This window comes from Dermatophagoides farinae, chromosome 9 (assembly GCF_024713945.1).
Source record: "Dermatophagoides farinae isolate YC_2012a chromosome 9, ASM2471394v1, whole genome shotgun sequence".
In the NCBI taxonomy this organism is placed as follows: Eukaryota; Metazoa; Arthropoda; class Arachnida; order Sarcoptiformes; family Pyroglyphidae; genus Dermatophagoides; species Dermatophagoides farinae.
Genome location: NC_134685.1, coordinates 619,208 through 633,714, shown reverse-complemented (window position 1 = coordinate 633,714; position 14,507 = coordinate 619,208). Strand labels below are relative to the sequence as shown.

General features: G+C 32.6%; 2 protein-coding genes across 3 annotated transcripts in view; one reads left to right on the top strand and one right to left on the bottom strand.

Moving 5' to 3' along the window:
- Positions 1-12,904, top strand: part of trol (terribly reduced optic lobes) — a 30,444-nt gene extending 17,540 nt beyond the window's left edge. Inside the window, exons 20-34 of the mRNA XM_075734087.1 lie at positions 220-450; positions 519-1,656; positions 1,779-1,817; positions 2,020-2,092; positions 2,188-2,269; positions 2,413-2,526; positions 2,942-3,175; positions 3,293-4,407; positions 4,465-7,214; positions 7,274-8,112; positions 8,192-8,206; positions 8,358-9,254; positions 9,320-9,616; positions 9,853-11,468; positions 11,552-12,904. Of these exons, the coding sequence (XP_075590202.1) occupies positions 220-450; positions 519-1,656; positions 1,779-1,817; positions 2,020-2,092; positions 2,188-2,269; positions 2,413-2,526; positions 2,942-3,175; positions 3,293-4,407; positions 4,465-7,214; positions 7,274-8,112; positions 8,192-8,206; positions 8,358-9,254; positions 9,320-9,616; positions 9,853-11,468; positions 11,552-12,463 (10,352 nt within the window). The 3' untranslated portion in view covers positions 12,464-12,904. The remainder of the gene's footprint in view (positions 1-219; positions 451-518; positions 1,657-1,778; positions 1,818-2,019; positions 2,093-2,187; positions 2,270-2,412; positions 2,527-2,941; positions 3,176-3,292; positions 4,408-4,464; positions 7,215-7,273; positions 8,113-8,191; positions 8,207-8,357; positions 9,255-9,319; positions 9,617-9,852; positions 11,469-11,551) is intronic.
- On the bottom strand, positions 12,877-14,355 carry LOC124497599 (troponin C). 2 transcript variants are annotated; one of them, XM_047061264.2, is made up of 5 exons: positions 14,093-14,355; positions 13,921-13,954; positions 13,681-13,824; positions 13,214-13,465; positions 12,877-13,145 (listed from the first exon to the last, which is right to left on the bottom strand). In XM_047061264.2, exons 1-5 carry the CDS (start codon positions 14,093-14,095, stop codon positions 13,117-13,119), a joined length of 462 nt encoding a protein of 153 aa, XP_046917220.1. In that variant the 5' UTR covers positions 14,096-14,355; the 3' UTR covers positions 12,877-13,116. The 2 variants fall into 2 exon arrangements, with proteins under 2 accessions (XP_046917220.1, XP_075590214.1); XM_075734099.1 differs by having other exon boundaries at positions 13,214-13,461; positions 13,677-13,824; positions 14,093-14,332.
- Between the last annotated feature and the right edge of the window lie 152 nt (positions 14,356-14,507).

Below are 14,507 nucleotides of genomic sequence, written 5' to 3'. Positions count from 1 at the left end.
CATTTATTTCGTCTTTTTTTTGGGGAGGAACCAATTTTTTTTTCATATTTTCATTGGTGCAAAAAGAAATCTTAATTAATTAATTGTGTTTGCATGTTTTGCATGGACAATTTCATTTTGTTTTTGTTTTTGTTTGTTTGCCATTCGATTCACCACCCATTAATAATAATTTTTTTTTGACTTTTGGTTTTGATTGATTTTTTTTATCTTCCTATCCAGTAACATTAACATGTCGTGCCATTGGTTTACCGATCCCGTTGATTAATTGGCGTAAAAATGATAATGAACCAATACCGGATTCGCCAAAAATTACGACCATTTCTAATGGTGGTATTGGAACGTTGACATTGACTGATGTTATGTTTAATGATCAAGGTCGTTATCGTTGTGAAGCAATTAATTCAAAACATTCAGAATTGGCTAATGATGAAACGATTTTGATTGTTAAACGTAAGTTTTTTTTTCGGTTTTTTGTTGGAATTTTAAAATGATTTTTTTTCCTTGAAAAAAAAATTCAGCAATAAATCTACTATGTCAACCACCATTATTCAATGATCTGGCCAATGATCAAAGTGAATGTTTACAATGTTATTGTTTTGGTCATACAGACACTTGTTATAGTTCATCCATACAGCAAGAATCGATTACATTGAATGATCAAATGAAATTGACCGTTACAGCTATTGGTCGAATATGGACCGGTGACTATGTGGATGTATCGGATCGTTGTCCACCAAATCAACATGCCATTCAATTGGATCCAATAACACGTGAACATACAATTGATTCAACAATAGCTTCGGTACATACACCAGATAGTGTTTATTTCTATTGGCGGTTACCGAAACCATTTCGTGGTAATCATTTATTAAGCTATGGTGGCCATTTACATTATTTAGTTCGTTATCGACAACCATTCACACCAAGTCCGTTAGATGATTTACCCGATGTTATTATTCGTAATGGAAATAGAACAATGTATCATTATCGAAAATATTCACATTCAATCAACAGCAAAAACAACAACATTGATGATGATGATAATGATGATGATAATCATCGAAGATCAGTCCGTTTCTGGATTGGTGAATGGCAATCAAATGAACCAACAATCACGAACGATCAAAATTCATCATTCATCGTAGGCGATTTGAATCGACAACAAATTCTACAAATTATTTCAAATATTGATGATATATTGATTAAAGCATCATATGATTCAATCATTTTAGAATCATCTATTATGGATATTGAATTAGAATCTGGCCGAATCACTGATGACCATTTGAATCGAAAACGTTCAGCTTTTGTTGAACAATGTTCATGTCCACAAGGATATTCTGGTACATCTTGTGAAAAATTGAACAATCAACCGGAAATGGAAATACAATGCGATTGTAATGGCAATTCAAATGAATGTGATCCATATACTGGACAATGTTTAAATTGTAAAAATCATACACAAGGTTTTTATTGTGAACAATGTGAACGTGGTTATTATTATCATCATCATCCATTACCATTATCATCATCATCAACGTTTACTACTACTACTATTACTGGATATAACGATGATATAAATCATCATCATTGTATTAAATGTCCATGTGGTAGTAATAATGTTGATCATCATAATCATCAACTTAATGATAATATGTAAGTTTTCTTTTTTTTTGAAATGAAAAATTTTTTCTGTTTTTTTTTTTTTTTGAAATTACTTTTTTTCTTTTTTGCTTTGGGATTTTCCTTTCATATTATTGTTATATACTATATAATAGTGTAGACGACTTGGAATGGACAGAATTTCCATCAACTTGGTAAGTGATAGTGGTAGTAGTTTTGTTTGTTTAAAGAAGTTAATTTTCTACTTTTTCGGTTATCTGGATATAAATTTTGTTTTTTCGTTTCTGTTTTTTTTTTATTTATTTATTCCATATCCACCACTACTGTCATCTAATTCATTCTCATTCGTTTGTTTTCGTTTTTGTTGTTGTTGATAACACACACACACATATTAAGGCTACTGATACCATGCCATTATGATTCTAGACGACAAAATGTAGTTTGTGATGCCTGTCCAATTGGTTATGAGGTATGTTCTCATTCATTTTATTCTGGCTAAAAAAAATGGCTAATTCTTTTTTTTTCTCCTTTTTTTCAATAATGATATGTGTTTGGAACATTAAGGGCGAACATTGTGACAAATGTGAACGTGGCTATGTGAAAAAGATTAACGATACAACGGGTGAACAATTTTGTTCATTGAAAGGTATGTGTGTCGTAATAAACGATATTAATAATAATCGTGATTGTGATTATTGTAATGGCCATTTTTTTTTATTATTTATCGTTTTGTGGCCCATTTTAATAATTTGAATTTTCTTTTTTTTTTGTTCATCTTGGATTCTATAGTGGATTGTCCCGGTAATCAATTTCAATGTTCAAATGGTACATGTATAGATAAATCTTATCGTTGTAATTCAATGATCGATTGTCATCCGGATGGTAATGATGAATTTGGTTGTGGTATGTATGGTAATTAAACATACAGGCACACACACACACACAAAAAACATTCATGTCCATCAATTTTTTTTGTTTATTTATGAGTCTAAAACACACAAGCAATGTAGACACTTTTGATCCTTTTTTTTCTAATCGTCGCATGTTTGTTTTTTTTTTGCTTGAAATAACTTTTTCTTTGATTTGTCATTTTTTTTCTTCTTTTTTTTCGTGATATCTTTCTTTGTCCTGCTCTATGTACAACATGGTCCATCTCATTTTGGAATATGTGTCTGTGTCTGTCTAAATATATATGTTTTTGCCCGTTTTTTTTTTGTTATTTCCATGTTTTCCTGTTCATTCCTCTCTATCTATCTATCTATCTCTTCTTGAAAATGTTTTGTGATTGGAAACCCATGATATCTTTACAAAACAAAAGCATGTGATCATAGAATGTTTAGATGTAAAATTAATGGTCATTGTATCGATTATCATTATTATTGTGATGGTATAGCCAATTGTCTTGATGATAGTGATGAATTTAACTGCCATAATCATCAACATTTTGTTGTTATTTATAACGATGATGATAATAATAATAATAATAATAACAATCGACAATATAACAACAACATCTTTCATCATCATCATCATCATTATCATCATCAGCATGGTATATGAGAATGTCAGATGAGAATGACTTTTTTTTCTTTTTTGAAAAAAAAATTTTTGTTTTCACTTTTTTTTTCTCTTTTTTGTCTCGTCTTTTTTTTCATTCATATAAATATAGAACCGTTAATAGCATGCCATCCCGTGGGAAGTGTCCATCCGAATATGACAACAACATCTACTCGTTTGAATATCGATGATATCGATAACAGTAATGGCCAATTTCAACAAGAATTTTCTCATCATCAACAACAACATCGACAACATTGTCAATGTAAAAAGCTAGTTACAGGAATTTTATGTGATAAATGCCAGGATGGTTCATTTTATCTAAATGATTATAGCCATACTGGATGTATAGAATGTTTCTGTTTCGGTATCACCAATGTTTGTAATGGTGCAACAAATTTATATCGTAATCATATTGCTGCGAATATTGATCGTTATTCACATGGATTCATATTACGTGATCGTGATTTAAATAAAATGGCTACTCAGCAACAATCATCATCAGAATCGTTAACATTTGACCATTTAAACCGTGAAATTATTTTTCAAAATTTTAGCCAAACATCAGCACATTTATATTGGCAATTACCATTCAATTTTCTTGGTAATCGTATCACATCATATGGTGGTTATTTGAATTATACATTCAGATTTCAAGGAAATTATTTTCAACGTGGTCATGATGGTCATCGTAAACCATTTGCCATAATTATGGGCAATAATCAATCATTAGAATATTATCATCAACAGCCGTTACATCCATTGATTGCAACAACTATTAGTATTGCATTATTTGAAAATCAATGGCATCGTAGTGACGATGGTCAACCAGCTAGTCGTCGTGATTTAATGATAATATTGGCAAATCTTGATTCAATACTTTTATTGGCCACCGTTACAAACGATATCAGCTGGATTGGTCTGATTGCCATTACATTAGATACAAGTGTTGAGCTTCATATGATGACAACAACAGCAACTGATATGGCATTATCATCATGGTCACCACCATCAATGTCAAAAGTTAATACAATTGAAATATGCCGCTGCTCACAAGAATATTCTGGTACATCTTGTGAACGTTGTGCACCGGGTTTTAAAATGCATTTAATGACGAATCAAGATGGTATTTATGATGATGACACCAATAGTCAATTTCATCGTTGTGTACCATGTTTTTGTAATGGACATTCAATTGATTGTGATCCATTGACTGGCCATTGTATGGTATGTGTAGAAAAATTTTGAACGAAATTTTTTGTTAAATTTTAAATTTAATTTTAGGATTGTAAACATCATACAACTGGACTATATTGTGACAAGTGTGAATCTGGTTATGATGGTAATGCTACCTATGGTACATCTGATGATTGTCGTCCAACTATAATTGGTAGTGGTAATCATTATTATCAACATCAACATCATGGTGATGCTAATAGCCGATCATTATCGATCGTTGATGACACTGATTGTCAATGTAATCGTAATGGAACAAAAAATTCAGAATGTCAGCCATCATCATTATCATCATCAACAGCAACGATAATGAATTGTGATTGTAAGCTTAATGTCATTGGTGATAATTGTGACCAATGTCGTGATGGCCATTTTAATCTAGCCGCTAATAATCCATATGGATGTTCAGTTTGTTTTTGTTTTGGTGTTACCGATCAATGTCAAAGTAGCCGATTACGTCGTACAACAATTTGGATGGATTTTTCACAGAATTATTTTGCTGATTCAAAATTAGAATTGGCTACTCGTTTTCAAACAGTTCGTTATACTGATCGTATTTCATATAATTTCTCTACGAATGAAGCACATTTTTATTCACTTTTTTGGCTACATGAAAATCCACTGGAACCTGATTCAAATCCGGAAACATTATATTGGTTTTTACCACGGCATTTTCTTGGTAATCGATTATCATCATATGGTGGTCGTCTACGTTTTACACGAAGATATATTGTACAGAATTCTGGCCAATTTATTAATGATGCTGATGTTTTTCTTTTGGGCAACGGCATAATGCTTCAATATATTAGTTCAGCTGAATTTCCTGCTAATCTTGATCAAAGATTTGAAATTGGTTTACAAGCCGAAGATGAAATGTGGCAAAAAATTGATCATCAAACACAAGCTACCGGTATGGCCAATCGTTTAGATTTCCTGAATGTATTAGTCAACGTTGAAATGATTGCTATACGTGCAACATTTCATACACAGATGAAACAATCATTTCTATCCAATATTGGATTAGATGTGGCTGTCGAATCATTAGGTGATGAAACCAATGGTGATCTACGACCATTTGCATATGAAGTTGAACAATGCCAGTGCCCGGAAGCTTATGAAGGATTATCCTGCGAAAAATGTGCATCAAATTATATTCGTGAAATTGATATGAATCATCATCATCATCATCATGATCAGCAACCAAAATGTATTCGTTGTCGTTGCCATCAACATTCGGATCGTTGTGATCCAATAACTGGTCATTGTATAGATTGTCAACATAATACATCCGGTAATCATTGCGATCGTTGTTCAGATGGTTATTATGGTGATGCAACACTTGGCACTCCGGATGCTTGTCGCCGTTGTCCATGTCCTTCAGAATCCATGGCAAATAATTTTTCACCAACATGTAAATTAGATATTGATGGCTTGCCTACCTGTCTACAATGTATGAAAAATTATACTGGACGTAATTGTGAAATATGTAATATTGGCTATCAACGTAATGAATCCATAGCGAATAGCCGCTGTGAATCAATACACTTACATCAGACGATTCGTGTACATATTGAAGGACCGAAAGTGAAACATGTGCCAGCTGGTTCGCAACTTATGCTCAAATGTACCGGTACTAGTCAGATAAGTCAATATTTTAATCTGGATTGGATAAAATTGGAAGGACAATTACCTCCAGCTTATTCGGAAGCTAGTGGTACCTTGACAATACCAAATATTCAACCAGAACATGGTGGTACATATGTTTGTTCTGGTTTCGATTTGGAAAGTATTGCTACAGCTCGTACAATTGTTATCGTAAGACCATCGGTGCAGAAATTCGCTCCAAAAGTTCGTATTGAACCAGAATATCTGGAAGTTCATGTTGGTAATCCAGTAACCTTTAAATGTATGGCTGATGGATTTCCACGTCCACGTCTTTCATGGAAACAATCACAACAGGATAATAAAATTCTTAATCCTTCGGCATCATTTCAACCAGATACCGGCATATTTTATATACCATCAGCAAAGAAAACCGATGAAGCTGAATATGAATGTCATGCAACAAATTCGGCTGGTTCAGATTCAAAGAAAACCGTTTTATTCGTACATGATTATCATAAATATGCATACGTCCATGTTAATGGTGTTGTACCAACGGCACGTGTTCAACCATCTACATCGGATACGATACGTGGTGAACGTGTAAGATTTGAATGTAATGTAACCGGGCGCCCAATACCATCGGTACGATGGATTTTTGTTGGCGGACAATCTTCATCCGATTCAGGTGGTTTGGATGCTGGTCAATTACCGAATAATTCACGTGTAATGGGCAATGTATTAACCATTACGAATATTGATTATTATAATAATGGTGTCTATACATGTATTGCAAGTAATTCCTATGGAACGGCTGAAGCACAAGTTCGTCTAAGTGTTAACGGTGGTGCTGTTAGTGGTTCAAAACGGAAATCACCACCAGTCGTTAGTGTTGAACCTGCAAGACAAACAATTGTACAAGGTCAACGTGGTGAATTACGATGCATCGCCAGTGGTAATCCAAGACCGACAATATCGTGGTTAAAATTATATGATCAGATTGATCCATATGGACGTCATGAAATTGATGGTGATCAATTGATCATCAGACGTATGGAAGTTGAAGATCGTGGCATTTATATTTGTCGTGCTGAAAACATAGATGGCATTAGCAATGCATCAGCTTTTGTTGAAATTGAACGGCGGCAAATACCATCGATTGAAATTGATCGTGTTGTTCTTAGTGAAGGTTCCAGGTAACTAATCGTTTTAGATCGATAATTGATTGATTGATGTTTATTTTGTATTTGCATAGTACATATTTTCAATGTCGAGTCACAGGCGGTATACCGGAACCAACGATTGAATGGCGTCGATTGGACGGTTCACCATTCACATCGAATGCACAGGTTAATGGTGGCCTATTGCAGTTTGATCAAATTGATCAACATGATGAAGGTGTTTATGTTTGTAGTGCCGAAAATTTAGCTGGTCGTGCTACGGCACAAACATCATTATCAATGCCAGAAATTCCACGCGTACGAATTTTACAGAACACACCATATCGTGTACGACAAAATGAATTTGTTCGATTAGAATGTAAATCTAGTGTTCGTTTGAATCATCGTGGCCAGCCAACAAAACTTAATTGGCATAAATTAAGCAATGGTCATCATAACTACTATATGAATCAAACAATGAATTCAGAACGACAACGGCATTTGGTTTCCATTGAAGATAATCGTGCAACATTACAGATACAGTCCGTACAACTTGATGATAATGGAATCTATGTTTGTTCATTACAATCACCGATGGGCAATTCTGAAGAACGAATACAATTAATTGTTGAACAGAATTTCAATTCTGTACCTGATGTTAATGTTGAAGAAAAAGTTGTTACCGTAGCTGCAGGTTCACGGGCTGAACTTAGATGTTTTGTACGCGGTACAAAACGTAATATCATAATCAAATGGATTCGTGCCGATAATGTATCATTGCCAGATATGTCACGTGTAGAGAATGGAACATTAACAATTGATCAGGTGAAACCACAGGATAGTGGTGATTATTATTGTCTCGGATATCTTGATGATCCAAATTCACATCAATCACAAATGTTATTCAAGAATCGTGCACGTTTAGCCGTCGTTGGTAAGTTGATTGAGAGCGCGGTCATTGTCATTTTGCTTTCCTCTCTTATTATCATACTGCTTGCATTGATCACGGCAAGGTACCTGGGCAAAAGGTAATATAATTAATTAATTAATATTATTGAAAATCAATTAATCTAATCATTAGATCATAGATATAGTGTATTAGCTTGTTAGCTTATTGAAATTTATTAATCGATTTTTATTAATTGATTTTTTCTTCTCCTTTTGTTGTTTTTCCTATAGTTCCGCCTAGAATACAAATTGATCCACCATTACAAACAGTACGCCCAGGTGACACTGCCATTATTGATTGTGTGGCGGTTCTCGATAATGATGATGATGATCATAATAATGATGTAAATGATGATAATTATTATGATTATGATATTAATCTAAATCGTCATCATAATAATCATGATTATAATAATCATCATCAGCAATCAATGGCCCAAATTACTTGGAGCCGTATTGATAGTGAACTGCCCACTGGTATTGTTGTTACCGATAATGTTGGTGTACGCCGTGATGATTTGATGATCGATGGCGATGGTGATGGTGGTATTCGATCGAAAACGATAACAAGTCGTATAATATTTCATGGAATTGAATATACGGATGCTGGGAAATATCTTTGTACCGCTGTTAATGGTGCTGGTCGTGTGGAAGCATTATCGGAAATAATTGTTGTCGATGGTCGTGATCCACAAAATGTTCGTGAAGAAGTAGCTATTTTGGGTGCAAATTTAATGCTTCGTTGTCCAACGGAATTTGTTGAACCAAATGAAGATTTAGATATTGAATGGCAATTTGATTCTACCAATGAATTTGATTATTATCATCACCATCAGAATAATCAATCTTTATCAAAAATGTTACCAAATAATGTGAAAATAATTCGTAATCAATTACATATCGGTTCAGTTCAAATGGATCATGTTGGCCGATATTTTTGTCACGTTATATGGAATGGATCATTAGTCGAACAAAATGCTATCATTCTAACGGTTAAAGAACCTACATATCATAATTGTGACCATAATCAATTTCTATGTGTTCAAAGTGGTGAATGTATTCATATTATGTTACGTTGTAATATGATTGTGGATTGTTTGGATAGATCGGATGAAGAATCTTGTGCTCGTAAGTTTATTTTTTTTTCTCTTCTACACAGAAATTAATTTTATTCTCTACATTCTCTCAATTAGCCATTTTAATTAATGACCTACGCATAAAAGCCGATAAAGATCTAATCAATTTGGATGATTCGTTAGAACTGAAATGTTTATTGAATGGTAAAGATGATCCTGAATCAATACCTATAAGATGGTCAATTATCGATAATGATGAAGGTAAAAATCATCGACAATTTGAATCAAATGTTCATATTGATCGAAATCGATTATTAATCGATCGTATTACCTATGAGAATGGCGGTGTTTATCAATGTTCAATGATTGATCAACAAACAAAAATTCATGCCAATTATCTTCTCGTTATACAAGGTATGAAATGATATTTATTTTTATTTCCTGGTCATTCATTTATTTTTTTTAATTGCTATTTTGAATGTAACAAAAACTAATCATTTCGCTAAACATGTCCATAATTGCTTTCCATGGATGATAATAATCAACCTTAATTTTATAATACACTGCTTTGAATCTTGTAAGAAGCTTTAGAATTTCTTTCAAAAAATTTAATTTAAAATTTGAAAAACATTTTTTTGTTTCATCTACAGAACCATTACCAACATCTTTGATAATAATTCATGAACATAATCAAACTCTAAATTCGGTTAAAATAGACGAAAAACGAATCATACCATTAGGTGTTGAACTTATCTTGTATTGTGGTTTCCGTGGTAATCAATTGGCCGATCCATTATTATTATCATTTACATGGTACAAATATAATTCATCTAATTTCAAGCAAAAAATAATTATTGAATCTACTGTCAATTCTACGATACGAATATATCCAAATGGAACCTTAATTATAACTAATGTTTCACGTTCAGATACTGGAACCTATGTATGTATGGTGAATAATGGAATTACAACCATTCAAACGGCTATGATTCCTATAACCGTATTGATTGATGGAAATGTACCTCGTTTTACACAAACACCGATATCATTTCTAACATTACCAACACTGGCGAATGCACATCAATCATTAGAATTGACTATCGGCGTTAAACCAGAAAAACCAGATGGCCTAATCCTTTATAACGGTGGACAACAACAACAAGATGGTTCCAAAGAAGATTTCATTTCACTTGGCCTTCGAAATTATTATGTAGAATTTCATTTTGAATTGGGTGGTGGGGCTTCATCGATACGTTCAGCCGAACCAGTAACAATGGACCGTTGGCATCTGATACGCGTAACACGTAATGGTAATATTGGAAAATTGCGTGTTGATGACCAAGACTTGGTATCGACTAGTTCATCAGCAAAATTTATCGGTCTTGATCTTTCATCACCATTGTATATTGGAAATGTTCCCGATACAGATTTGAGTTTACAATTTAATAATTATGGATTTGTTGGCTGTATAAGTTTATTTGAATCAAATTCTCAATCATTTGATTTGATAAAAAATGCAACTCAACAATATGGTATTGGACATTGTGATATATGTGGTATGCAACAACAACAACAATGTCAGAATGGTGGTGAATGTCGTGAAAATATTCATAAACTTGAAGGTTATGAATGTTCTTGCCAACCAGGATTCAGTGGTGACGATTGTCAATCATTTGCTGAAACCTGTATACCAGGTATTTGTAATGATGGTTATTGTCGCGAAGATCCAATTATGAAATTTAAATGTGAGTGTCCATACGGACGTTCTGGTCGTTATTGTGAACAATCAATTACCATTCTGGAACCAATGTTCAACAATGGTGCTTATATTGCTTTGCGTTCACCATCCAATACATTGAATCGATTCGATTTAGCCATTCGTATAAAGCCAGATTTTTCATTATCATCGAATCAATTATTATTATATTGTGGCCAATTTGAAAATGGAACCGGTGATTATGCTTTATTGGCCATTGTTAATAAAATTGTTGAATTTCGTTTCGATACCGGTTCTGGTGCTGCAATTATTCGAAGTACAATGATTCTTTTGGATCATGAATGGATCGAAATAATTGTCCGTCGTAATGGACGTGATGCTGAATTGCAAATTGAAGGAATGGATACTATTTACGGTCGTACACCGGGTAAAACTATTGGACTGAATCTAGCAACACTGATTTATGTTGGTGGTTATAATCGAACAAGAATTTCATTACCAAACACCGTTGATCATCAAATTGACCATTTTAATGGTTGTATTAGTCAGGTAACTGTGGTGCAATAATTTGCTAATAACTTTAATACTCAATTTCTGTTGTGTTTTTGTTTGTTTGTTTGTTTAAAATATAGTTGAAAATTAACGATAAAAATATTGATTTTTCACGAAAACATATTGAATCCAGTAATTTGGAAAATTGTGGCCTAGTTTCTTTATGTCAACGATCACCTTGTTTAAATAATGGAAATTGCCTGGAGCTTAATGAAACAACATATCGTTGTATTTGTGATGATGATCATACTGGACCACATTGTGAACGTATCAAGGGAATCTGTGAACATACCATGCCTTGTGAAAATAATGGTGAATGTGAAAATTATAAACAGGATTCCTATTTTTGCCATTGTCCAGTAGGCTATTCGGGTACACGTTGTCAACATCCGTTACAATTTGCCAATCCACGTTCAGTTCGTATGAATGGTCAATCATATGTACGATTTGATCGATCATTCATTACTCAATCGATCATCATTAAAGAGGATCATCATCAACCTACGCTAATTGAAATACGATTCAAATTACGTACATTTGTTCGAAATGCTTTGCTAGTATTTTATGGTCCATCAGAAAATTATGAAGATTACTCACTAGGCTTACGTTCGGATTTTCTGGCCGCTTTAATAAATGATAGCCATGTACAGATGACATTTGATTTGGGTAGTGGACAAGGTCATGTACATAGTGATTATCCAATCGATGATGGTGAATTACATCACGTTGTTTTACGTTTAAAAGATCAAGAAGGTAGTTTACGTGTCGATGAAAATATTTATTATGGACAATCACCTGGTAACAAAAATACATTGAATGCTGATGGTGATATTTATTTCGGTGGTTTACCAGATTTTCAAACAATGACACATGGTATTTACCGTCATGGATTTCATGGTTGTCTAATTGATATTGGTATTGGTGATTCTGATGCCATAAACATTGTAAATAGCTCAAAACAATCACGAAATTTAGTGCCATGCGATGAATAATCAATCATCTTCAATCAATGACATCAACGGAAATTGTCTCTTTTCTTTTTGAAATACCCTATCTATTTATACACCAAAAAAAAAAAAAAAAAACATGAGACTATATCAACACACACACACACACGCAATGTTCTAACCGTGTCGAATAAAACAAAAAACAAAAAAAAAATATTTTTTGATAATTTTTTTCTTTTTGTCAATTTACCTATAAAATTGTTTGTTCACACACACACTTGAAAATTTTTTTTCTGCATTTTGCCAATTTATCCAATCTGTGTTCAAAATTTGCACAAAATTCAATTCAATTCAATTTTTTTTTGTACAGCGAACAAACAGACACTCTCTCTTTTTCTCGACGACGACGATGATTCACAATTCAATTTGTTTTTTTTTTCATTCATTTAGTTTTCAAATAAATAACTGATGTGGTTTTTTTTATTATTAATAATTAAAATTATTAAATTAATAATCAATAATCAATAATTTTCATCATCATCCATTGTTTGCCCTTTTATCTCCAATTTTGAATAATAATAAGCACATGTGTTCATCGATCGATCGATTTGATTTTGATTTGTTGTATAATTGGATGTGGTTCGTTACCATTATTATCATGTGAGTGTGTGTTCGCCGTTTATTTTTATTTTTGTTTTTTAATCACCAGTCATCATTTCCATGAATTCTACAAAACAAAACAAAATTTTATTGGCAATTTATGTTTCTGAGTGGTTTTTGTTTTTTGTTACTTACCATCAAAATCAACAGTACCAGAACCATCGGTATCAATTTCGGCAATCATTTCATCCAATTCATCATTGGTAAGTTTATCATCAAGTGCACGTAAAATTTCACGTAATGCACTTGTTGGTATATAACCATTACCTTCTTTATCATACATACGGAAAGCTTCACGTAATTCTTCTTGCATTGCTTCTGCATCCTCTTCTACCAAGAATCTAGCCGTCAATGTTAAGAATTCATCGAATTCTAATTCACCACTACCTAGTAGTGAGTAAATAGTGAGTAAGGAAAAAAAATGATCAATAAATTATTATTATTATTATTATTATTATTATTATTATGATTAATCGATTGATTGATTGTTTGATATTAAAACACATTTGTATGAATGAATGAATGAATGAGTGTACAAATAATCGATTAAAGAATGATGAAATATGATTAATAATAATAATAATAATATAATATATACTTACCATCTGCATCAATCTCCGTGATCAATTGTTGTAAGTCTTTCTCTTCGAATGTTTGACCTAATGTTCTTAGAATTGTTGATACCATATTTGTGTGGATATGGCCTTTTTTCTCACGATCAAACATATCGAATGCTTTGCGCAACACTGAATTCAATGATTAATGATAATTCATTGATTGAAATTTAATCAATTATAATTAATCAATAATGATGAAGAAGATATATATAGTTAGAAACTTACTTTGCACTTGTTCTTTGGTCAATTCTTCCACAGACTAATGAAACAATTCCCAGAATCCATACAACATTAACAAAGATGAATTGAAAAAAAACAAAGAATTTATTGACAAAAAAAAAATGATCGAAAATAATTGAATCGATGAAACCAAGTAGAAGAAAAAAAAATTACTTACCATTTTGGATTGCTATTGGATTCCTTTTTTTTTGTTGTCGTTGTTGTTGCAAGAGAAACAATTCTTTTGGTTATGAACTAAACAGGCAAATTAAAGGATTCGAATCTGAATATCTGAATTGAATGATGTGTGAAATGAATGAACAAGAAAAAAAAACGAACAAACTAAATCAAACAAAACAAAATGAAAAAGATTCGAAAGAATTTTGTTTTTCCTCTTTTCTATAAACCCAAAAGAAGTAGAATGAGAATCTATTATTATCAAGAATAAAATAGCAGTAGCAGAGAAATAATATTATAATTCCAATGTGTAACACACACACATAACACCGAAATTCGGAAATTTTAGTGCCCAGAATATCGAACCATTTTTGGCAACCACATATATCGAAAACATTACATATACAAATAGAGCA